The sequence below is a fragment of the Amborella trichopoda genome, chromosome 8 (genome assembly GCF_054954075.1).
Source record: "Amborella trichopoda isolate Santa Cruz 75 chromosome 8, AtrichopodaSantaCruz75HAP2 v2.0, whole genome shotgun sequence".
Taxonomy (NCBI): Eukaryota; Viridiplantae; Streptophyta; class Magnoliopsida; order Amborellales; family Amborellaceae; genus Amborella; species Amborella trichopoda.
In genome coordinates, this window is record NC_142343.1 from 9370194 (window position 1) to 9397825 (window position 27632).

General features: G+C 33.7%; 1 protein-coding gene across 1 annotated transcript; it reads left to right on the forward strand.

Moving 5' to 3' along the window:
* The first annotated feature begins 1103 nt into the window (after positions 1-1103).
* OEP16-1 (outer plastid envelope protein 16-1) lies at positions 1104-26822 on the forward strand. Its single transcript, XM_006846110.4, has 6 exons — positions 1104-1329; positions 1602-1653; positions 13977-14008; positions 14677-14710; positions 20494-20561; positions 26362-26822. The coding sequence occupies exons 1-6, from the start codon at positions 1216-1218 to the stop codon at positions 26500-26502; spliced, it is 441 nt and encodes a 146-aa protein (XP_006846173.1). The 5' UTR covers positions 1104-1215; the 3' UTR covers positions 26503-26822.
* Positions 26823-27632: the final 810 nt, after the last annotated feature.

A 27632-nucleotide genomic window follows, 5' to 3' on the forward strand; every position in this document is an offset into this window, starting at 1 on the left:
TGCAGCGAATTAAAAAAAAACATAAGGACCCAAATTTGTAAAATAATGGTTCATCCAAAATGCTATATACACCTATAAAATAAAAATAAAAAATAAAATATCAAATAAATCAAACTTCTTTATGCATAAAAAAACAATAAAATACCTAAGTAAATTTGAATTTCGCAATGAATTCCTAGCTACCTAAATATTTAGTATCATTGAACCTCTCTCTTGCTCTTTGTAAGAATGCTAGAGGTTAAATATTTTATTTATTTATTTATTGGATTACTCTTCTTCTAATTCTACCTATTATTTTGATATATACGGATATTCTTTTTTCATTGGATTACTCTTCTTCTAATTCTACCTATTATTTTGAGATATACGATTGTTTTGGTTTTTTTTTTTTTTTTTTGGTATACATTATTTGTATTTTTTTGTACACTTTTTTAAAGCAATTTTATTGGTGAATTTTTTTGTTAAATTAAGATTCTTAATTTGCTTTAACTGTTAATATACTTATCTTTAAACTAAAATTCAATAAGGACTCGGTTTCTACATGGTCAAGCTCGTATATGTAGAAATGTGGGCTTCTTAACAAATCTATTTTTAAGATGGATTTTAAGATTTAATTTGAAGACATGTAATCTATAATATGAAGATCATGATTATGAAAAAAAAAATTTAAAAACTAAAAATAATAATTCATGTAAGGAAACAATTGGACCGTTAGTTTATATTGTTTTTAGATAGAACACCTACTTGCATCCATCTTGAAGATGGATGCTTTATACTTTCTGTACCGCATACGTAGAAATGCGGTCCAGCCTGCTTGAAACAATTTTCCTTTCAATAATATTAAGTTAATGAAGAAATAAAATTATAGGGAAAATTTTGTTGTGATTTTTTTTTTTAAAATAAAATACACATTTATATCAGTTCTATTAAAAAAATATAATTTTATAAATATCTTTTGAGAAACTGCTATTAACGAATTTTAAAAAAATTTGATACTGATCCTACACACAGGGAAGGGTCCTACGATCATTGCTCTTAAAAAAAAATTGGAGATTTTTTGAAAAATCGTGATTTAAACGTATATTGCTAACTACGAGACAGACAGGCATATGGTCTGACTTTTCAGACTGAAGGCAACTGTGCCGGAAGAGCTCTGTGGAGAGAGAGAGGAAACCAAATTTCGGTGGTAAACTTTGTTTTTTTGGAGGGAAAAGAATGCCGAGAAGCCGAATCTCAGGCGGTTTCAGTGCACCCACCATCGATGTCTTCGTCGACTTAGGTCACCCTTTCCTCAATCGGACATTCGATGGTTTCCTCAAGATCGGAGCTGTATATCTCCTCTCTCTTACTTTTTCTCTTCTCTATCTTTCTTCTTCTTCTTTTCATGTCATTTTCAGCAGTTACTATTACTTTATTCAGTTTCTGAATCGCGCACAAAAAAGCTCTGCTTCTTTTGTTCTGATATAAAAGTGAAATGCTAAGAAAGCTTGACCCTTGATTGCTTTTCCTATAAATTATAGATTTCTAGAGAAAGAGAATGTGGCTTTTGTGGTTTTTCCCTTTTCATCTGATTTTATTTTTGTTTTTTGGGGTTTTAATAGGTTGGTGCTTCAAGAGTGGCGGCAGAAGAAGCTTACTACTCCATAAGTAAAGGTATTATTTTCCTTTTCGTTTTTTAATAAATATTTCTACTCTTAATTTATATTGTCGTTGTGTCTATTTTTTCCTTCATAAATTTTACCTTTTCTTCATTTTGATTGTTATCAGTTAGAAACTGGAAAATTCACTTAACTGACGAAAGTATTTTTATCAGTGTAATCTAAGAGTTATTGTCCTCTGTGCTTTCTTAATTGAAGCAGGAAGTAATGTTAAGAAGGGATTGTTGAAACCTTTATGATTTTCCCTAGATTTCTCCCTCATTTTTTTTTTTCTATTTTTTATTCTTGTTGAAGCTCTTCAAATTCCCTACAAAAACCCCACGTCGATATTCAATTTTCTTGTTTAAATCTGAGCATTTTGAAGGCTAAACAGAGGCATCTATGACAAACCTGTAAAATCCGCTAAAACCTAGATAACTCGCTCATTTCTCACTTATTTTTTCTGATTTTTTGATTGTTGTTGAAGCTCTTTGAATCCCCTACCAAAACCCTAAATCGATCTTTAGTTTTCGTGCTCAAATCCGAGCGTTTTGAAGCTAAACGAGGCACCTTTGATGAACATGTAAAGTGGATTTCTCAAATTAATGTGTGTGTGTGTGTGTGCGTGTGGTGTGTGTGTGCGGGCATGCGTGTGTGGTGTGTGCATTGTAAAGGGTTTCAAACATTGAATTTTCAAATTAAGACACTTTTATTGAATAATAAAAATTATTAAAATTGGTAAGATATTTTGTATAAAAAATTACCAAAAATGAGTAATAGGACTCATATGTACACGTGTCCGCCTTTTAAAGCTAAACGAGGCACCTTTGACGAAGATGTAAAATGGGTTTCTCAAACTAATATATATATATATATATATATATATATATATATATATATATATATATATATATATATATATATATATATATATATATATATATATAAATATAATTTTTTAAAGTGGTTCAAAAATGAAATTTTCAAATTTAGGCACTTTTAGTGAATAATAAAAATTATTAAAATTAGTAAGATATTTTGTATAAAAAATTACTAAAAATTAGTAATAGGACTCATATGTACACATGTGTCCCCCTTTTAAAGTTTATTTTAAAGATGAATTTTTTTATCCATATTTTAGGGACTCATGATCTAGGCCAAGGCGATCATGAATACGGAAAAAATAAAATTTTTAATATCTAAGATGTACATTTTTGGTTATATATATATATATATACCTAAAACTACTCTTTTAATAAAACCCCGAGATAAATATAATTTTTCTGATATAATGAAAAGAATAAGTCAAAAAGAAATCATACAAAAAGAACCTACTATAGCTGAACTAAAACAAGAAGTCAATGAAGTAAAAATAGAAATAAATCACCTCAAGAATAGAATTAAAATATTGGAATTACAGAATGAGGTTAATGTAAAAATAACTGATTCAGAAGAAATTGAATTTACCCAATTAGTAGGGACACCTGAGTCATCAGGAACAAAAATAGAAGAAATAGGCACTAATACATCTGTGAACGTACTAAACAAAATAATAACTCAAAAATGGTTTGTAATTACGCTTCTCTACCAAGTCACTGTCCAGCCGAGTGGAAGTCTTTTTGCAGTTATTGTATCTGTACTCTGTAAGTTTTCTTACTTTTGTCTGTAAACAGTATGTTATCAATTGTATGTAAGTTTTCTTACTTATATCTGTAAACAGTATGTTATCAGTTGTATGTAAGTTTTCTTACTTCTGTCTGTAAACAGTATGTTATTAGTTGTATGTAAGTTTTCTTACTTCTGTCTGTAAACAGTATGTTATCAGTTTACTTCTGTCTGTAAATAGTATGTTATCAGTCGAATACAAGTTTTCTTATATAAATATTAAGTTTCAGTTAATGGGGTTCAGACCCTTCTCGCTCAAGAAAATTACAATCTCTTGATTTTCCAAATAAACATTATCGATATTCAGATTATATTGATGCCTGGCACCGTATACTCACCATCCAAAACCAATACAATTCCCATACATGGTTCCTCCAATTCAAAATGTCAGTAACCGAACCTTTCCCTAATTGGTTCACAATTTGGAGCTCTCTATCCCAAATAATGCCAGACACCTTGCAAGCATCCCAAGAAAAATTTATTGAGCATAACGGAAAAGATCCCAAGACAAATTATCATTTATACTTTGTTGCTCTGTACCAAATACCTTGGATCCTCAAGTGGTCTTTTGCTATATCTGATAATAACATAAATAATTATGAATATATTCCATGTCTTGGAAAGCAGATTGCTGTAAAATGGTGGGACGTCTTTGTCTACCACAATTTAAACCTATAGCATATTATACTTAAACAAGTCCCAATTGGTTTTAAACCTTCTTATTTAACCCAAATAATTTGTCCGAATATATATCTCAAATGAGAAAACAAAATCCTCAAGCCACCAGAGCCGAGCTTGAAAAACAATTATATGAAATCTTTTCAGAAGAAGCAGAAATAGCCCAGGATACAGATACCACTGATACCCCAGCAGAGGAGGACCAGTCTGCTCACGGAATGTCCCAAAAACAATCATTGTATTAAAAACCTAATAAGCATACCTTTATATATGATATGACAAAAGATGCCTTGATATGCCCTATGATAAGACAAGATGCCTTGCTGATATGACAAGATGCCCTGCTGATATGACAAGATGCCTTGCTGATATGACAACAAATGCCTCACCGACACCCTCTCCAACATTCATCCATATAAGACAAAAACCCCAACAGTAAAAGCAAAGATTCCCTGTCCAATCATCCACAACTAGAGGTCCACGCATTGGAGATACTGTTTACCTGTCTAATCATTGCCGTCCAAGCATTGCTTTCCCCTTACCTATCAGCAATTATCCAAGAGAATCTTAAAATTATACATTCCAGTTGATTAATCAGTGAAGTCCAAAGCCATGAAGCCCCTGTCAAAAGATCATCCTCAGGAATCAGACAGATAGCATTCTTCGAGAGTTCATTTAAGATTCCTGCCTTCTTTGCCAAACGAAAATTAGATTTTTAGGACATCATATTCATTATGGGACAATTATTCCAATAGAAAGATCTATTCAATATGCCGATAAATTTTCAGATATTATATTAGATAAAACTGAACTACAAAGATTCTTAGGATGTTTACATTATATTGTAGATTTTTATGAGAATCTAACAATAGATGCTAAACCTTTGTATGACAGACTCAAAAGGAATCCTCCGAAATGGACAAACGAACATACTCAAGCTATAAAAAAGATTAAACTCAAAGCAAAAGAATTACCTTGCTTAACTTTAGCTCATTCTAATACTTTAAAAATCATCGAATGTGATGCCTCTGAATTAGGATTAGGAGGTATATTAAAACAACGGCTTAATAATATTGAACAATTAGTACGTTATACTTCTAAAGCATGGAATTCTACTCAACAAAATTATTCGACAGTCAAAAAAGAACTTCTTGCTATTGTACATTGTGTCACTAAATTCCAAAGTGATATATTAAATACTCATTTTCTTATTAGGACTGATTGTAAAGCTGCAAAGGATATTCTTGAAAAAGATGTGTAAAATTTTGTTTCGAAACAGATATTTACTTGTTGGCAGGCCATTCTATCTTCTTTTGATTTCTCTATTGAACATCTAAAAGGTTCTGCTAACCATTTTCCTGATTTTCTTACCCGTGAATATTTGCAGGGAGGGCAACACTAATCATTTTGATCTATCGGAACTATCTTTGCCTTTAATAACATTTGCAAGCCAAGATCAACTCTGATAATTCTATGATAATTCTACGTTCTAAACTAATATTGCATAATTCCCTATTAGGAATGAATCAAGTCTATGTAGTAGATCAATCTATTTCAATTGTTTCCCAGATTATTCAATATCATTAACCGATCCCAATATATTAAAAGTATTATCATTAAATCCTAAAACCCAAGGTTTTGACATGTTACCAGGATCCCAGAATATTGCCATTGTATATAGAATATACTTTAAAGTAATGAATACATTATGTTCGAATGCTATCCAATTGGATACAAAAGGAAAAACTACTTTCTTCCAAACTAATATTGAAAAATCAAATGTAATAATTCCCAAAACTATGCAATGGGCAGATATTAAACTACTTGAATCTTGGAAGATAGAAAATGGAAATCATCATTTAAAAGCACCTAATCGAAATATTCCCGATAGAATAATCGAACACCAGGATGGGAAAATAGAAATCCAATTTCCCAATCAGGTAATAGGGAATGATACAAGTATACTTCAAAAATCTATATTATCAAATAATATTAATGAATCACCCAGATCCATTGGTGAATCATCTAGACATTCTACCGCAAATAGTATGAATCCAAAAATACAAAGTTTATTACGTACAAAGGACAATATAGTTATTCCACAATATCAACCTACATTAAAAACTGAACCAGATCTTTCTGATACAGAAATGGATTTTCATATATTAACGCTCACAAAAAGAGTATCTAAACAATGGATAGAACAAAATTATCTTTCCAAAGAAAATAAAGATATAAGAGAATGGTATCTAAAAAGGTTTCAACCCAGATTAATAGAACTATTCAAAAATCTATATTATTAAATAATATTAATGAATCACCCAGATCCATTGGTGAATCATCTAGACGTTCTACCGCAAATAGTATGAATCCAAAAATACAAAGTTTATTACGTATAAAGGACAATATAGTTATTCCACAATATCAACCTACATTAAAAACTGAACCAGATCTTTTTGATACAGAAATGGATTTTCATATATTAACGCTCACAAAAAGAGTATCTAAACAATGGATAGAACAAGATTATCTTTCCAAAGAAGATAAAGATATAAGAGAATGGTATCTAAAAAGGTTTCAACCCAGATTAATAGAACTATTCCATAAAAGATATAATAAATTATATAAAACAAAACATGGTTACGAAATACGTTATTAGAAAGAAATGTTGAAATTCCAGATTTTGAAAAAAATAAAATAAACACTATATAAAATCAATATACCACATATCAGACAATAGAAGGTATTAGTATAAACTAGTATACATCCTCCAGAAAAAAGCGTTATAATAAAAGGATCCAGCAAAGAAGGAGAAAATGCACTTATTTCTGAAACAAGAGCTACTCCTTACAAAATAACAACGGGAGAAATTGTTCATCGAAATGAATTAATCCCTCATATCATTGAACAAAATAACTATGCTAATTTATGTATGCAATCTATAGGAAAACAAACTCTGAGAATAGTAAATATGCTAAGACCAAATCCTATTCCAGAATCTAAAAAAACTTTATTATTTAAACCTCCTCTTGAAATAAATAAAAATAAATTCCATATAGAAGAAACCAATAAGAATTTGATGGATTAACTTATATCAAAATTAGCTGATTTAGATATAAAAGACATAAAAGGTAAATCTAAGTTCATACCAAAATCTTCTACTTTAACTCTCCAAGAAGAAATACCAGTAATAGAAGATACTATTGAACACCAAACATTAGCTTTTACAGAATCAAATACTCCACATATCCAGATAATAGCATATGGTAAAGGTTGGAAATCAGCTACTGTTAGACCTTACCATCATAGACCCACACCAGTTGATATCCAATTTGAAGAAGATTTAATATTTCATATAACTTCCTACTCAGGCAGTTCAATAGTTAACTGGAATATTGATGGCATGTCTGAAACTCAAATCTTAGACACTATGAAACATATGACAATGTATGCTTCAGCCTGTAAGATGGTTAGCAACCATGATCAGGAAGTAGCCAAAGCCATTGTGTGTGGATTCACTGGCTGGTTACGCGGATGGTGGGATTTCCACCTCCCTGAAACCATAAAAAATCAAATATTAACAAATACTCATCAATGGACTGTCAAAAATGAACACAATCAAGATATCTCTTATTCTGAAAGTGATGCTGTTAATACCGTCATTTATACTATAACACTTCACTTTGTGGGGAGTACTGCCTTAATGGAAGCTCGATCTGAGGATCTACTCTCCAATTTACGATGCCCAACTTTATCTCATTATAAATTGTATAAGAATGTTTTCCTTTCTAGACTCTTAACAAGAGAAGATAGTCATCTCGACTATTGAAAAGAAAAATTTGTTGCTGGTCTACCATATTTATTTGCCGAAAAAGTCAGAACCAGATTAAAAGCTAAACATGGTAGGAATATCCAATATTTTTTTTATACTTTAGAAGCATTATCAGCAGAAATATGTGCTGAAGGATTAGCCCTTTGCACAGATATGAAATTAAAGAAACAATTGGATAAACAGCGAATGACAGGCCAAAAAGAATTAGGTGATTTTTGTCAACAATTTGGTTATAGTATAGAACAAAGTAAAGAAAAAACACAAACATAAAAAAGATAGACCAGATAAAAAGGAAAGAAAACTATATAAGAAAAAGAAAAAGACAAATATATTAAATTTTTTTTACCAAAAGATCAATATACAAAGAAAAAGAAAAAGATACCCATATGTTATAAATGTGGAAAAGTAGGCTATTATAAAAATACATGTAAAGTTAGGAAAAAACTAATGCAATCATATTAGATGAAAGCATAAGAAATCAAATATATGATATTATCCAATTAGATAATATAGAATCTACTTCAAGTTCAGACTAGGATAGTAGCGATATTTCTCTCATAGGGCAAATAGAAGATGAAAAGATTATAATTTCAAACTCTTCTGATATGGAATTTTCTTGTAATATGTTATCAAAAGAAGATTTATTAATTCTAGATCTCATAGACAGGATAAATGACCCTGATGAAAAAAGAGAAATCTTAACTCAGTTTATTAACCTTACAAAATCTAAACCTAAAACTACTCCTTTAATAAAACCCCTAGATGAATATAATTTTTCTGATATAATGAAAAGAATAAGTCAAAAAGAAATCATACAAAAAGAACCTACTATAGCTGAACTAAAACAAGAAGTCAATGAAGTAAAAATAGAAATAAATCACCTCAAAAATAGAATTAAAATATTGGAATTACAGAATGAGGTTAATAGAGAAATAACTGATTCAGAAGAAATTGAATTACCCAATTAGTAGAGACACTTGAGTCATCAGGAAAAAAAATAGAAGAAATAGGCACTAATACATCTGTGAACGTACTAAACAAAATAATAACTCAAAAATGGTTTGTAATTATCACAATCATTATTAATCAAGAATATGATTTTCAATCAATAGCTCTAATAGATTCAGGAGCTGATTTAAACTGTATTAATGAAGGATTAGTACCAACAAAATATTTTGATAATACTACTCAAATATTAAATGCAGCCGATGGTAGTAGATTATTCATAAAATATAAATTATCTAATGCTGTAGTATGTAATAATGAACATTGTTTTCCTACACCTTTTATTATGGTAAAAGGACTCAGTCAATCAGTAATATTAGGAGTCCCATTCCTTACTTTACTATATCCAATATTAATAACTCATACAGGAATAGAAACCGCCATAGTTGGAAATAAAATCATATTTGAGTTTATAGATAAACCAAAACTTAAGGAAATTAATAATGTCAGAAAAATTATCCAAAATAAAGACGCATTTTTGTAATTAAAAGAAGAAATTCTCTATAAGAATAATGAACAAGCACTGCAGAAAGAAGTAATACAAAACCAAATTAAACAAATCAAACAAAAAATTGAACAAGAAATATGTAGTGAAATGCCAAATGCTTTATGGACTAGAAAAAAACATATTGTAGGATTACCATATGAACCTGGATTTGAAGAAACAAAAATACCAACTAAGGCGAGACCCGTGTAGATGAATTTTACTTTATTGGAAACTTGCCAAAATGAAATAAAAGAATTATTAGCTAAAAATTTAATAAGACCAAGTACATCTCCATGGAGTTGTGCTGCTTTCTATGTAAATAAAAATGCTGAAAAAGAAAGAGGTGTCCCAAGGGTAGTTATCAATTATAAAACATTAAATAAAGTCATCCAATAGATACGATATCCAATCCCAAATAAAAAAGATCTATTAGATCGATTAGCCACTGCTACAATCTTTCCTAAATTCGATTTAAAATCAGGATACTGGCAAATACAAATTAAAGAAGAAGACAAGTACAAAACTGCATTCAATGTTCCATTCGGACAATATGAGTGGAATGTAATATCATTCGGACTCAAAAATGCCCCATCAGAATTTCAAAAGATTATGAATGAAATATTTAATCCATATTACAAATTTATGATTGTCTATATTGATGATGTTTTAGTATTCTCTGAAAATATAGAACAACACTTCTAACACATTAATGTTTTTATAAATACAGTCAAATATACAGGACTCGTAGTCTCTACAAAAAAGATTAGTCTATGCCAAACTAAAATTAGATTTTTAGGACATTATATTCATTATGGGACAATTATTCCAATAGAAAGATCTATTCAATTTGCCGACAAATTTCCAGATATTATATTAGATAAAACTGAACTACAACGATTCTTAGGATGTTCAAATTATATTGTAGATTTTTATGAGAATCTAGCAATAGATGCTAAACTTTTGTATGACAGACTCAAAAAGAATCATCCGAAATGGACAAACGAACATACTCAAGCTATAAAAAAGATTAAACTCAAAGCAAAAGAATTACCCTGCTTAATTTTGGCTCATCCTAATACTTTAAAAATCATCGAATGTGATGCCTCTGAATTAGGATTACGAGGTATATTAAAATAACGGCTTAATAATACTGAACAATTAGTACGTTATACTTCTAAAGCATGAAATTCTACTCAACAAAATTATTCGACAGTCAAAAAAGAACTTCTTGCTATTGTACATTGTGTCACTAAATTCCAAAGTGATATATTAAATACTCATTTTCTTATTAAGACTGATTGCAAAGCTGCAAAAGATATTCTTGAAAAAGATGTGTAAAATTTGGTTTCGAAACAGATATTTGTTCGTTGGCAGGCCATTCTATCTTCTTTCGATTTCTCTATTGAACATCTAAAAAGTTCTGCTGACCATCTTCCTAATTTTCTCACCCGTGAATTTTTGCAAGGAGGGCAACATTGATCATTTTGATCCACCGGAACTATCTTTGCCTTTAATATTATTTAATAAGAATAGAGCTATTGAGAATCAGATCATGAATACTAATACTGTACAATCCAAAGGGAAGGCTCCCATGGAAACATCATTAGATATTGTTCCTGTGCAATCTCCAAACAGAAGCCTGACCCCATATTCACCTAGTATCCCAAATAGTCCTTCAAATTATCCACAATATTCCAGTCAAGTACCACTATCTCCTCAAACTCCATTATTTATCCAATCTCCAACCATTAGAAAACCCACAACCACGAATAAGTCTCCATATGAAAATATCTCTTTCATTGTAGATGCCATAATTGAAAATATCCATGCCTCAGAAGACCCAAATACTGTAGCCAGATACTATCTGTGCAATAATTTGAACCCCTCTAATGGCATGAAAACAAGAGAGTGGTTTGAAATGATTCTACTTGAAACAGGTTCGATATATTTGACACACTATTATCATAAGAATTCGAAAATTGTATCATATTCTAAATTGCAAATAAGAAAAATATTAAGTTTCAGTGAATGGGGTTCAGACCCTTCTCGCTCAAGAAAATTACAATCTCCTGATTTCCCAAATAAACATTACCGATATTCAGATTATATTGATGCCTGGCACCGTATACTCACCATTCAAAGCCAATACAATTCCCATACATGGTTCCTCCAATTCAAAATGGCAGTAACCGAACCTTTCCCTAATTGGTTCCAAAATTGGTTCACAATTTAGGGCTCTCTATCCCAAATAATAACAGACACCTTGCAAGCATCCCAAGAAAAATTTATTGAGCATAACGGAAAAGATCCCAAGACAAACTATCATTTATACTTTGTTGCTTTGTACCAAATACCTTGGATCCTCAAATGGTCTTTTGCTATATCTGATAATAATAAATAATTATGAATATATTCCATGTCTTGGAAAGCAGATTGCTGTAAAATGGTGGGACGTCTTTGTCTACCACAATTTAGACCCATAGCATATTATACTTAAACAAGTCCCAATTGGTTTTAAACCTTCTTATTTTAACCCAAATAATTTGTCCGAATATATATCTCAAATGAGAAAACAAAATCCTCAAGCCACCAGAGCCGAGCTTGAAAAACAATTGTATGAAATCTTTACAGAAGAAGCAGAAACAACTCGGGATACAGATACCACTGATACCCCAGCAGAGGAGGACCAGTCTGCTCACGGAATGTCCCAAAAACAATCATTGTATTAAAAACTCAATAAGCATACCTTTATATATGATATGACAAAAGATGCCATGATATGACAAAAGATGCCTTGATATGCCCTATGATAAGACAAGATGCCTTGCTGATATGACAAGATGCCCTGCTGATATAACAAGATGCCCTGCTGATATAACAACAAATGCCTCACCGACACCCTCTCCGACATTCATCCATATAAGACAAAAACCCCAACAGTAAAAGCAAAGATTCCCTGTCCAATCATCCACAACTAGAGGTCCACGCATTTGGAGATACTGTTTACCTGTCTAATCATTGCCGTCCAAGCATTGCTTTCCCCTTACCTATCGCCATCCAGCCTGCGAAGCAATTATCCAAGAGATTCTTAAAATTATACATTCCAGTTGATTAATCAGTGAAGTCCAAAGCCTATAAAAGGCATGAAGCCCCTGCCAGAAGATCATCCCCAGGAATCAGACAGATAGCATTCTTCGAGAGTTCACTTAAGAATCCTGCCTTTTTCTCATTCTCATATAAAAATTAGATGTAATAGGTGTGATTGTAATTACGCTTCTCTAACAAGTCACTGTCCAGCCGAGTGAAAGTCTTTTTGCAGTTATTGTATCTGTACTCTGTAAGTTTTCTTACTTCTGTCTGTAAACAGTATGTTATCAGTTGTCTGTAAACAGTATGTTATCAGTTTACTTCTGTCTGTAAATTTTATGTTATCAGTCGAATACAAGTTTTCTTATATAATATGTTCTTATCAGTTGTCCTAGAAACAGTTAATTGTATTAAGTTGTTATGTTACTAAGAATTGTTTTTAGTATCAAGGTTTATCAAAATACTTATTTTACTTGGTTAATTATAGATATAGCCTCCTTTTCCGTACTCATAATAATCTTAATATTACTATATCTAGGTTATGCAAGATTAGTTTAGAACGTAGAATTATCATAGAATTATCAGATGAGCCCAACGGGCCAGATTCAATCTGGGCTGATCTGACCGTCAAAACCTCATTTCATATTTGAATTTTAAATTTTTTTTTATAAATTTTCAAATCATTTGAAATTTTGGACGTGTATTCTTTAAAAATAGGAGAATCTAATAAAAATATCAAAAAAATAATTTACAAAAAATAAATTGACCAAAATATCCTAAAAACTTTTCAAGGGTACTTTGGTTAATTTATTTTTTTAGAATTATGTTTTTTTAATATTTTTCTTAGTTGTGCCTTGATGAGAAGAATGGAAGCATAAAATTTCAATTGATTTGGATTTGTAAAAAAAAAACCTAAAATTCAAATATGAAATGAGATCGTGACCTTCAAATCGGCCCAGATTGAATTTGGGCCATTGGATTCTTTTGTAGCTGTGAGCTAGTAGGCTAATATATATATATATATATATATATATATATATATATATATATATATATATATATATATATATATAAATGGGGCTCCCAAGAACTTTGACACCAAGAGGATTGGATGCCTAAACCTCTCATCAAGGCACATGGCTCCTTACCATGCCGCCACTTTAAGTGACTTGATTACACTCTCATTTATATCCATATAAGCTTATTTGGGTCTCTTTTTTTTTAATTGTACACGACTCAAGGAGTTACTTGGACTCGGTCGGGTAACTCGCCTTGGCCAAGGTCCGAGTACCTTGGCCAAGTTGTGTTAAAAAACACTGGTTGTTATCGAACTGGGAGTCCAAATGCTTCTCTTGCTCATTTACTTTTCTGCAAGTTTGTTTGAAATTCCTTGAAGAGTTCTTGTGATAGAATTATGAAGTCATTTGTGGATTATATGATGATTAATAAAACTAGATTCTATTTGTTTGATAGCAACATTAATATATCTCTTATGATAAACTGATGGTACATACTTCTTATAATAATGCTGTCAGAACTCTTAGGTATTTGAGATTGGGCGTTAAATATTTGTGTGTTGTTACAGGGACAGTTTCAAAACACAGGCTTGAACATACAGTAAGCTTTTCTTCCTCTTCCTTTTCTACCATTGTGTTGCCAGTTTTGGCCTTGTCTGGTTCTTTAACCACTTGTATTGTTTGATTTGCATTCATCATCATATGGATGTCTTGATTCTGGAATTGACATTCCATGAAGCATCATATTGTAGAAAAACTCTCTCTCTTTGTCTCTCTCTCTCTACCACAATGCTGTGTCACCTAAGCAAGCATGACCTCTTGCTTAACGGTTGTATCCCTTCGTATTCTATACTCTGCAAATAAGTTGATGTTAGGTTTTAAATTGGCTATCTCGGAGGGTGCATATATAAATACTTCTAGACCTATGAATTTCCATGCTTTGTACCCTTTCAGCCCATGTTAGAATCTGTGTGCCCCCCCCCGCCAAATTATTAAAAATGGGAAACTAATATTTTCTATAATATTTCTCAAAAAAAAAAACATTTTCTATAATTTCATAAGAACTTTTGTCTTTAAGCATTTGAATTTACATGGTTGTGTTCTACAGAAGAAGTCTTTTATCTTTTTATTTAATAATCTGGAATATGAGAAAGGGGAATGCAGATAAGAATTCAGTTTACCTATTGATGCTTGCTGCTTAGCTTGCTATATAATGACATATGTGGTAGACTTTCTGTGTTCCTCACTAATAGAAGCTCATTATTGCAGTTAAAGAAGATGTGCAAGGAAGGGGCTCTATGGGGTAAGTCATATTTATACTTCATTGATCTAGAAAACAGTAATCAACTCTAAGATGAAAAGTGAACTTTGGTGAGTCACAGTCACAAAATGTGGCTATTGTTCCAATGAATTTATTATCTATAATACATTTGTAATTTGTAACATTGTGGGTGGCAGGTCCCCACTCCCTCTTTTTTCTCTGTTTTTCCCTTTTCTGCTCCTATTCTTGTTTGTACATGGGCTCCCCCACATGGACTGCATCAAACTCGTGCCTCGTGATTTTTGTACCTTTGATATCTCAAAAAAAAAAGAATATTTGAGAAAAAGTCTAATTCAAGAATTCTAAGAGAGATTAAAAAGTGACAACAAAAATCATAAGCATAAATGCATATACTAAAATAAATGATGCATGGTTAACATTATGTTTCATTTTTGGATATGTAATTACGGTGCATAAAGTTGTTGTAAGTCTATTGTACAAATAAGAATTTCTGGTATTGAGTGATGTGCAACGTACATTTTTATTTCCACTCTCAATAGACAAACTATTCTATGATGCCATATTGATCTAATGACAATTTTAAAGTAGTAGAATTGTCTTTGCTAATGGACAGTAGATGCATGAACTGAATTAAGCTAGTGTTTTTAAAGCCTAACACAGACATAGCTCGGGCCGAGCCAGCTCGGTAAGTCTTGAGTTAACTCAGTGAGTGGCCCAAAAAAAATGGCTGAATTTTCTGCAAAAAAATGTGAAATATGAGCAAATAAAAAATATAAAAATGTTATGTAATTGAAGAAAATTAGTATACTTCTAGATTTGAGATTTTTAACTGTTAGTGGGAGGTACTTGTTCAACATTCCAAATTGATGAGTGTCATTAGAGCACTTAAAATTGCAAATATTCCTGCCAAACGAGTCAAGCTATAGCCGACTTGAATGACAAGTGGGCTTACAGTCATCCCGATCGTTGTCATCCGACTATCTCCCTAAGGTTTAGAAATGACTCTGTCGATTGGGTAGCTGCGGTTGTCCATCCAAACACACAGTTTCCAATGTTAGTCCAGCCGTTATATTTCTCCCACCCTGCTGTTCGTGCTCACTCTCCAGGCCCCTTGTGTCACCATCTTCTAGTTCAGTGGCCTCATCATCGTCTCCTCCTTCTTCTCCAATCTCCTTAACTTGTGCTCCTGGCTCAACTTGTGCACCTCCTCCATGTTATGCCTCTTCAGTCCCACCTTTCTCTCTTTCCTCTTTGATTGGGCCCAACTCTTCTTTCTGTAGCCTCTTATTAAGAAGTGACTCCTCTACTCCTACCAACCACTCCTGAACTAGATCCTCGAGAAATATGTAATCCAAGTTCACAGAGTTGTAATCTTTAGCTTCCTTCGTTAGGTGTCCCGCTGTGTAGACTAGCTTGTGTAGCCTTGGTGCAGTTCTTCTTGACATGTGCATCCACTGAAATGTACTCCAATTTTACTCACCTCTTGCAGCAGATCTGGTTCAGCTGAGCAATCATAATCCCTATAAGTGGGAGCTCCATTTTCATGTAGTTTGCACCACTTCTTTGAAGAAGAAGAACTCATAAGACAGGTCTCAAATAACAAGAAAAGAATGTCTAGTGTCATAGGGATTTGAGAGCTAATCATGATCCAGCTCAATGTGTGATTTCTTAGCATGGTTACATGTTTACCTTGCACATCCATATACAAAAGAAAGTAGATGAATTAATTAATTTTAGTGTTTTGTATAAATGTGACTTACATAACTTATTAATGCCCTAAGTAGCCACATAACTTTTAAATGCCCTTCGTTGGAAAACTTCTATGAAACTTGTCAGGCTAAGTTCATTGTCCATAGGCATAGAAGGATGCCAGCTTGAAGAAAAAACCGATATAGCACATGCATTTATGATAAGATGTAATGGTTATTTTCATGAACACTCATAATCAGAAACTTGTCAGGCTAAGAGGCTAAGTTCATTGTCCATAGGCATAGAAGGATGCCAGCTTCAATAAAAAACTGATATAGTACATGCATTTATGATAAGATATAATGGTTAGTTGCATGAACACTCATAATCATAAACCATAATAAAAATCCAAAATCTAAGTTGCTATATCTTTTAGATGTTTAAATATTAAAACCATGACCTGCTATGTGCATTAGTTGGTGCAACAAGTTACTCTATCCATCAAATTTTGGGTCGGATTTGTGTTGACGTACATGCGGCTTTGACGGCATGCCTTTTTTGATTGATGCTTCAAACAAAAAAAGCTATAAATAGGTTTCATGTAAGAGTCTACCATCTTCAACTCTGCCACTAGAGTACCTATAACTTCTACAATCTGCCGCATCTATTCCAGAACCTATTACTATTCATTATCTCTTCAAGTTTCCATGCAGCCTAGGTGCTTGAGATATGGGCATTTACCCATTGCAGTGAGGCAACAATCTTTTTTAGCCCTAATTACGAGATCAATATCAAATTGATGTAGAAAAACGATATAGCAAATTTTATGATGGTTGGCCTAACCAACAACTGTGAATTGCCTTATCAAATTAAGAACCCACAAGTGGGTTGTATATGAATTTGGTGATAGCCTTCCCCACTGCAATATACTCTTTTACCTGCTTGAGTTTCCCAATTTCTTCGACCGTTAACTCAATGAATTGGTTTGTATTGGGAGTCGATAGCTATGTGTTTCCTCTTCCTCATCAGCCTCTTTTCTACATTGACATAGTTCTTGGCATTGTTAATTATTACCTGTGCTACGTTTTGCTCACTAATTACCCTCGCCACATCCTTAAGATGCCTCTACAATATTTTCCCACTCTTCAGCGTTCCTGAGTCGTCGACTCTGCTATGAAAGACTGTCCCTCATGGGCAATATACCAAAAGTTACAAATTGGTATCGCATGATGTCACCCCAGCCATAACATGATGGCACTCCTGTTTCTGCTTAAGAGCTTTTTGACCTCCACCATCTCGTAATCTAAGCAAAGCCCACTAGTTTAGTAGCAGGGAGGGGCTTGATTCCAAGTCTTTCATTAGCTACATGAACATCATGTCCTCATAGTATTGACTCATTGGCGGGTACATTAAAGGGGACGACAACTTCATAAAACAAATTTGGGATTGCCTTCATCACCCACTTCCTTACTGTGTAAAGCTGTTGTTGATGGTCATCTGGTTTGATGGAAGCTTCTAAAGGAATGGGTCAATATGATCCTAGGTAGGCTCCAGGTGTTTCATGGAGTGAGTAATCTGAGGAGGTTGTCTAGCCTATGCTCCTCATCTCTCAGTCCTCTTCATGAAGCTTTTAACTGACCAAACCAGATGTGTAGCCCGTGATGTCATCAGCAATGTGGCTTGATGAGGTCCTTGAAAACTTCCCCCAACTGCTTTTGTGAGGTCAAAAGGATCTTACCCCTCTGTACCTCCCCATACCAAACTTTTGGCAGTACATCTCCTCTCAACTTGTCCTCATCTCAATTCTCAAGTTGAGTTGTGCCTCAAACTCAGCACCCTTCCCCCCTCTAGGGGCATAGTATTCGTTGTCGATCTCCCTGGTTATCTTCTTTTTGATGCCTAATTCTTCTTTATTGCTTAATAACTGCAGTTTTTTTTTCCCTACTTTCTCTGATACCTTATCACAAGGCACAACATCACTCCTTGCAAGGTATTGTTTTAGACAGCTGATACTACCACTCATCTCCTTTCCACGAAACACACATCTAACCTTATCCATCCTGTCAGGAAGTACCCTAACCTAACCCCATATTCACAAGTAGGATCCTCTTTTAACTGTGACGTAGTAACATACTTTTAGTTGGAAGGTGCCCCAACTAGCAACTAGGAAACGTCTTGTGAACTAAACCTACAGATTCACACACATATAAAGCATTTTAATGCCCAAAATATTGTTCATTCTCAATTTGTTGATTGAAAGTAGGGATTTCAATGGGCTGGGCTAGCCTTGGCCCTAGCCTAGCTCTAGTCTCTACAAGACTGGCCCTAGCCTGGCTCGACCCTGATCAGGCCAGAGAGGTCCTGGCCCGGTCCTAGCTTGGTCCTAGCCCTCTCAGGGCCGTGCCGGGCCAAATATAACCCAAGAAAAAAAAAGGGACAAGGAACAAGGAAAAAGGTCGGGCCCTATTGTGGCCCTGGCCCAGGTCCGTCCCAGCCCTTCCCTCGGGCCATGATGTCCTGGTCCTAGCCCGGCCCTCGGGCCACATTTTGTGGTCCAAACCCTTCTTTTTTAGGGCTGGGCCACGAAGCCCATTGCCACCCTTAATTGAAGTAGTTGATTACACCCAAACTAAATGCATTTGGGTGGGACTCACTTACCTAAAAGCATCAAACACCCAAATATGTGTAAAAAAGGGCGAAATATGCTAGAGCGAATTTAATGCTTAAAAATTGGGCAATGTCAATTTTGTGAGGAAAAGTTGTTGATTACTCCTAAATGGAATGAGTTCAAGTGGCAATTCGTGTCTCTAAAAGCATGAAAACCCAAAGATGTAAAAGAAAAATATTGATAACAGTAATAAGAGCATTTCAAGGCACCAAATTTAGAAAAAGAAATGGTTTTTCCCAAACTGAATGTGTCTGAGTGGGAATTCACATCCCTAAAAGCATCAAACACCTAAAGACCTGCAAAAGAAAAAAAAATTCTAGAAAGAATTTTTTTGGAAAAATAAGAGGTAAAATAGAATATTGAATAAAGTTGGGGAAAAACTGAAAAATCGAGAAAAGTGAAATTATGAATATTTCTTAATTATTCGAGAATAAGTTGGAGAAAACAAAGTATGATACAAGAAGAATAAAATTACAAGCATATTCCATGCTAAAATAGGAAATTTTCTTGTTTCTAAGGGCATCTATATAACATACAAAAACATAATGCAAATTCAAAGAAAAAATACCTGTACTAGTTGTTGGCTGGTAAGTGATGACTAAATCTTGCTACAATGAGGCCTAGTTCAGTGTAATTCTTGAGTATTTTGAAGAAGTCTAACCAGATCTATAGTTTTATTCTGAAAATGTACTTTTAGGGAAAACAATGCTAACTATAGACAGTATAAAAACAATTTACAATCAAGGATCGACCCTTAAATCCTGCAAATTCAAACCCCCAAACGGATTTTTGGGGTTAGGCTTCTGATTGACAATTTGAGATTTTCCAAAGCTTTTCAATCTTGAAAATTTGGATTTTAAATTCTCTAAAATCCATGAATTTTGGTTGATCATTTGCAAATCTTGTTTAATGATATGATAGAGGGCTTAAAGACGGACGTAGATTAAAAAATTTGGGGGCTCAATACCCTGTATGGGCTGAAATGAGCCAACAGCCTAGTCTCTGCTTTTTTTCCACAAAAAGCGAAAAATAAAAAGATTTGTCAGACTGGCCCACTCGGTCAGGACTCGTGTACTCCCCAGTACCGAAGCTAGAAATGGCCGGGTCCATTTAAGAACCCGAGTTGTTCTGTACTTTGGTCCTGTGACTAGTGACTTGAGGCCCTTTTGACTCCGTCAGAGACTAGGTCTGAGTGACTTGGGGATTTGGTGTCCAAGGCACTGAATTCTGTGACACTGACGATTTCTTTGTTAGAATATGAAATTCTCTACTTAAAGGTTGTAAAGGTTGTCAGCAAGGAAGTGAATGGAGGGTGTAGGTATTATACCTTTTTTGCCCAAAGAAAAGCCACATGAATGGTACATTAGACGACTAAAATAGTAGTTTCCTTCTTCTCCAAACTGCAATGTAATTGAAGTTGGTGGCTTATTTTGAAATGGGCACACAGGGACTGTTGCTGGATTGTATGTGGGAATGGAGTATGGAATTGAAAGAGTTCGTGGCACACGAGATTGGGTAATCTACTCAGACTCCTGTAAATCTGTTTGCTTGTATACGTATTAATATTACACTAGTATCTCCATCGAATTAGCTGGTTATTTTGTGGGATTTGAATCTATGATTTGGAACTGTTTGCTATATGACTAATGATTGTGATGTGAACTTCTAGTGTATTAGTATTAATAGCATGTTTCTGTTATCTATACTTGTGTTTATGTCTATGAATGCATGCATGCACGTGCGTGGTTTCGTGCATTTGTGTTACAGCTTATTGTTAATTGACATATAGCAGAAAAGATTCAAATAGTTTGTATTTATTTTTAATTGTTACAGGTTCAAATTCCCTACCCATTGAAGTCCATCCATGTCAATTATCACTGAATGCTTTAGTTTTGAATTTCTAAGTTTTCAATCCATAATGTTCCATTTCCTTTCCCTGATTTGTTACTTCATTCTTCCTTTCATCTAGCAAGTTTTGGCATATGACTGCAACATCAGCATCGATTTAATGAACAAAACTTCTCAAAGTTTAGAAAATGCTCGAGAACGGTGAACTATTAATAATTCTAGTACTATCCCATCAAAACCAGTTATATCCATCCATTGGGTTGATTGTAGGCAAGAATATTTCAAGTTTTCATCATCATCATCATTTGAGTATTTTCTCGACTATTTGTGGTCAGCTACATTCATCCTATGGGTATCTTGTTTCTTGACCACCCAACATTCCGTGCCATAAAGCAAAGCTGGTATATGTCAAGTTTTCAAATATATTAAAAAGTGTTGTTTCCAAACATACAAGTGTTGTCTATTTTATATATCTGAAGGATACTTGATGCATTTGAAAAAGGAATTGTATACTGTGACACCATTCACTTTTGGTATAATGTCACATTCACTCTGAGCCATTGGATGTGAAATCCAAGATATCGAAGTGTGTCATAACATTCGTTAAATTTTATCTTGGACTTTATGCTCAATCAATGACATATCTCCAACTACCTGATTTCACATGTAACGGTCAATAATGATTGTGACATCCTTATATTGAAAGAAAATGGTTTCATTGTATATATTTGCTTCGGAAATATTTGCATTATAATTTATATGTATACGCTTACCTAATATCTTGTGATGACTGACATTGTGAAGTTAAAAGTCATAAGTATATCTGGGAGAACTTTATTTCTGACTCGAGAAGAAAAATAAATAAAACAATAATCTTGAAGAAATGTAAGCTTGATACTTGTAAACCAGTGGCAGCATTACTTGAGGAAAAACACGCCTTATCAAAGGATAGCTTTTCAAAGACAGAGAAAGACTAGGAAATTATCATGAAACAGACCAGATGCCCAAACGGCTAGTGAAAAGGATCATTAGCCTATTTGATGAACTGTGAGCAGCCTGCAAATTTTGCAGTGAGTTTGCAATCATATAGACCAGTAATTTGGGCCATTATTAATTGAAAACAACAACATATTTATCTAAAAGGAAAAATGGATGTGGAATATTAGTTCTCTTGTTGGGAGCAAGTGGCAGTGGATTACAAAAAGAAAAGTAGTACTGGATCTGAATTATGTTATGGTCAGGGTCAATTAATGCTAAAGGGATATAACAATGCTGATGGAGAGGTGATCATTTTGATCTGAGATGCATTTCAAAACGGTTGCTGCTGTCATGGGGCTTTATTCTTCCCCTAGCCTGACTCTACAACCTTGGCTCCTGAATCCTACTCTTAAGAGGCAAAGTTCATCCTTTTTCATGCACAAACACACACACAAGCAAGCCGCAACCAATAGGGACAAGGGACGTGTACTATTTTATTTCACTATAAACTTATAAAGTATACTGCGCTAGATGCCCCTCAAGGGTCTGGGTCTGGGGTTTATATAGACCTTGGGTCGGTGACATGTTTTTAAATTTGTGGGACACCTGACAGCCAACCTTTACTCTTACATGCCCGCGTAGTGCACCATTACACCCATTTATGGTTGTGGTGGTTGGAAAACCCACTCTCTTAGTCCACTCGTGGCATCTGGCCGTTACGTTTTTTGAAATTGAATTTGACTGTTAAAGTCAATCCTCCTGCCCAGCCCAGGCACGTTTGATCCTAGATGAAGTCCACTTTCTCTGACTTGCATGCTGCTCCATACCTCACCTTCCACCTAGGATTGGTTAAAAGACTGGAGGTATTCTTCCCCATATGGTTTTGTTGGTTTGAAAAACTTTTCCTCCAAAATAGGTAGCTAAATTGCCAAACTTAGCATTATTTCATATAGGATTTGCAGGTCATTTCCAATTCGTTCTATTGCAAGTGGGATTCCACACACCACGCTAATCATGCAGTACGACATTGAAAAAGTGGTCTCACAGATGCTTATTATGGGTGGAGAAAGAATATTTTCTTAATTTAAGAAATAAAATTGTATATCAATCGACAGCTGAAATCAAAATATGTTGGCCTATGTGAGTGAAATACCAAATCTCTTTGAGATGGTTGATAAATGGAATTCTGTTGGCAAACATATTTCTACAAATTTTTCTTTGAGGATAACTAAGCAGTTATTGCAATTATAGAAAACCTGAAGTTCCTGCAGTAAGATGTCTTTAATTCTGTTGGTAATTGATGTGCAAAACATGCTGCATCTATGGTATGCATTGTTTTATCAGACCACTTCTGTCAGTGATCTATATTGGATTTTTAGATTTATCTGCCCTGTAAGATTTAAAATATTGCCAATGATGATTTGAAAGAGTCATATATTGTCTTGGAGTTCAAACAATAAAATATGAAAAATAAAAGGAAAATAGTCTCTGGGGAATGTATATATTGTCTTGGAGTTCAAACAATAAAATATAAAAAATAAAAGGAAAATAGTCTCTGGGGAATGTATCTACAATATTTGCTCAAACTATGATGGTTAGGTTTCAACTAACATACCACCCAAAAAAAAACGAAAATCATCAGTTGATGTTATTGAGGTGAACCTATTAACCTCTTAGAGTCATCAACACCTGGATGTATGAAAAACAAGGACTACTTTCTCTCCATCACCATGCATCATCTCAATGGACAATCATGATGCAGTGGATTGATTTACTATAGTTATCAAAATGTGGTATACTCGTCCACGTTGATTTACCTTGTCATTGCAGTTGTTCTGTGATGCAAATCAAGAATGGATTGATTCAAAAATTTATTTTTAGTTTATTATTTTTTATTTTTAGAGATGTGGGTAGATTTTTGGGTTAGTTTTTAGGAATTTTATTTATTTTAGGGGTTAAATCTATTTCTAGGTTTTTAAGTTTTTTTAAGGGATTCTAGAATTTTTTTTTATATTTTTTTAGTATTCATGGGTAGTGTTCACAAGTATTGTTCATGGGTATTGTTCACGGTTACTGTTCATAGGGGTATCTATGAAATTTTAGTATTGTTCAGCGGTATTTTAAAGCCGTAAATGTTTACTTGGATCTCAAGTTAATTTTAGAATTTCCTAAGCTAATAAAAAGTTGGATGTCAAATTTTGGGAGGCTTATGTCATTTTGGAATGAAATTTATTTTGTGAAAGAAGAAAGCTCTTTTTCTCTTTGCTTGATTTACAACCATGTTTTTTTTTCCATTATTACTAATTTTACTTATTAGGGTTCACGAAAGGGTGGATTTAAATTCCCACGTGTCCTTCCTACATCAAGTGGTATGAGAGCATCGTTCAAAGACAGCTCGAGATAGTGATGGCTGGTTGTGGAGGGTTTAGCTATAGGGATGTCAATCTGACCCAATTGCGCAAAGAAATCAATAACTTGATGGTAAAATTTACACAATTGTTGGGCAAATGTGAACAACAATAACATTCCCTAAACAAAGAGGAATCTACGGGGATAGATCTAAATCATGAGGGCTTTTATGGAGAATGGCGTGATGGCAGTTGTGAGTCGGAAGTTGTTTTTGAGAACCTGTTCTATGTGTATGCTCCGTGCTGGGAGCCTCATGTTTGGGAGAGTAGATCGTATGATTGCAACATTGAACTTGACCTACCTAAGTTTGATGAAGAACCAGTTGAAGGGGAAGAACGAAGTAGGTTTGGATCTTCAATTGGAATCTTCATTCTTTGATGTCATGGGTAACCTTTTTTTTATAAAGGTCCTATATTTGATGAAGAACAAGATGGAATGAAAGAAGTTGGGCTTGAGGCAGTAAATATATCTAACTCTCTCATCAATGGAGAGATGAAGTAGCAAGATGTTGAACCAAACCCAAGGGAGATCAAGCCTATGGAGATTCTAGAGGAAGAAAGAAATAAGGTGATAAAGGAGGCACAAAGCAAGGAGGCTAGAAATACAAAATATAAGAATTTTGAACATATGATCAAGAATTACAAAAAATGCATGGACACTGATGATGAAGGCGCATTGTATTTCACTGATAAAACGATTGATGATGAACCCATATCCTATCGAGTGGTTGTGTACCTAGAGACGAAAAAGTTTGAATATTGTTCCAAGGATCGTGACAAGGCCTTCAATGTTGAAGAGCATGGGTTTGGCGCAAAATTTATCCTAGCTCGTTGTAAAGCTCGAGGGTAAGTTTTCTCCAACTAAAGGAGAATGATACAGTTCAAGAATGGGTGATTAAAAAAAAAATATTATTTTCATTTTATTGGTTGATTGTTATTATTATTATTTTTCATTTTTAAAGATGTGGGTTGATTTTTGGATTAGTTTTTAAGATAAATTATTTATTTTAGGGGTTACGTCTATTTCATTTTAAGTTTTTGAAGGGATTCTAGATTTTTTTATATTTTATTTACTATTCATAGGTAGTGTTCATCAGTGTTGTGCATAGGTATTGCTCGTGGTTACTGTTCACACATTACTGTTCATAAGGGTATATTTGAAATTTTAGTATTGTTTAGGGGTATTTTAGAGTCTTAAATGTTTACTTGGATCTCAAGTTGATTGTAGGGTTTCCTAACCTTATAAAAAGTTAGATGTCAAATTTTGGGAGGCTTATGTTATTTGGAATGAATTTTATTTTATGAAAGAAGAAAGCTCTCTTCTCATGCCTTGATTTATAAACATGTTTTTTCTCCATTGTTGCTGATTTTACTTGTTCGGGCTCAAAAAAAAGGTGAATTTAATTTCTCACCTTTCCTTCTTGTATCTTGCACTTGGCAAGTATGCCAAGTTTGATGTTCTCTTTTTTACTGCTTCAATCCTCTACATGTAAAGGTTTTCTTTTTTGAATATTTATTTTTGTTGTATGCAGCAAGTTCTTTGTAATTGCATATGCAAATCCAATTGCGGAGGATCATAAGAGAACATGAGGTTGTTTATTGTATATAGTTTGCAATCTTGATAACTTGGAAGTAAGAAGCGGCGTATGGTGGCAAGATTGTTGTCGTAGCCGTGACAACATTCAAGATGATATGGTAGAGATTGTAATGACATGGGAAGCCTACGAGGCAGTGTTGGATATATATTCTGGTTTTCATGAACTTAGCTAGGAAATCATTGTATTTTCTTTTATTTTAGCCAAGATCAGATGATTAATTGTCTAATATGCATATAGATGTCTTAAGAAGATGAGTTGGAAGAACATAATATCTCTAGCTTTGCATGATAGGTATCTACACTCTAGTATGCAGGATTGTCAACATTTACTGAGCATAAGCTGATTGGTGACATAGAGACCGTCTTGTATCTAGGCTTTATTTCGTACGAGGATGACGTATTTTTATTTATATATCACATTTTTGCATAAGAATGTGTCTCCACTTCCGTCATATATTACTTATTTTCTTGTGGCTTTTTACAGAAGAATGCTATGATTGGGGGTGCAATGACTGGTGCTCTGATATCAGCAGCGAGCAATAATAACAGGGACAGGATAATGGTGGACGCGATTACTGGGGGTGCTGTTGCTACTGCTGCTGTTTTTATTAACTACATTACATGAGAGTGAGACTTTTCCATTGTATGGGGTATCCATTGCCTTCAGAAATTAGTAGAATGTTAACTCGTTGATTATAGGGTAAATCATATGCATGATCGGTATGCTGCCTTTTATATATTCATGTGTGAAAATGAAGAGCTAATTGGTCTCTATCATCCATCCTAATATTGGATGGCGGATGCAATGCATGTGTATATATCATGTATCCTGTAGCTTCCTATGTCATGATAAAAACTTTCAAGTTGTGTCTGGCAATTTCGAAACTGGAAAAGGGTTTTGTGCCCCTGTGGAAACAAAGTTCTCACTTGCTTCTATGGGCGAAATACTGAGTTGGTTTTGTTTGGTTGCAAAGCATTCCAAAAATCTTTATTCGCATGTAAGATCAATCTTCGATTAAGGAAAACATTCGATCACGGTGAAGTTCCAGTCTTCGTCGATTTGCAACTTGTGATCTTTTTGAAGTCTCAGCATTAAACTCTATTTGAAACTTAAAGTACATTCTCACACAGAAATGTGGGTTATGTGCTTAAGATATGCACTCTAATCTTGTTTGAAAATAGCTCTAAGGGGGTTCTATAATTCGAGTTGTATACAATGAGGCCATTTACCTTGGCTACAAAGGTGTCACAATTACTTCTAAACATCTAATGTGAAATCTAGTAGTTTGGGTATGTTACAGAGTTCAAGAAATTTTTTTTTTGAGTCTTGTTAATAGAATAGATGCTACCATTTAATTATACATCTAATGGTTAAGATTAATTGTGATCACTTCGTACTAACAGTGAATGAACTTATTATATATGTTTCCTTTATAATTAGCAACTTAAGAGGAGTTTATTCGTTTTGACCGTAGTTCAAAAACGAAAGCAATTTTGTCGTGCATTTATCTCAAGCAGTAAAGGAGTACCTACGGTAGTCAAATGAAAATTCCTTAATTGGCTTTCAAGGTCCCATGAAACCTATAATACATGGTCAATTGATATCTGCAAATGATTGCCAACTTTGTAGTGACAACCCTTTGATGGCAGACGGACAACAACTAGGCCATCAAGTTATCATGACCATATAGATCATGATATAAAGGACCAGTTGTTCACATGATTTTAAAAGGATAACAACCACATTACATCGAA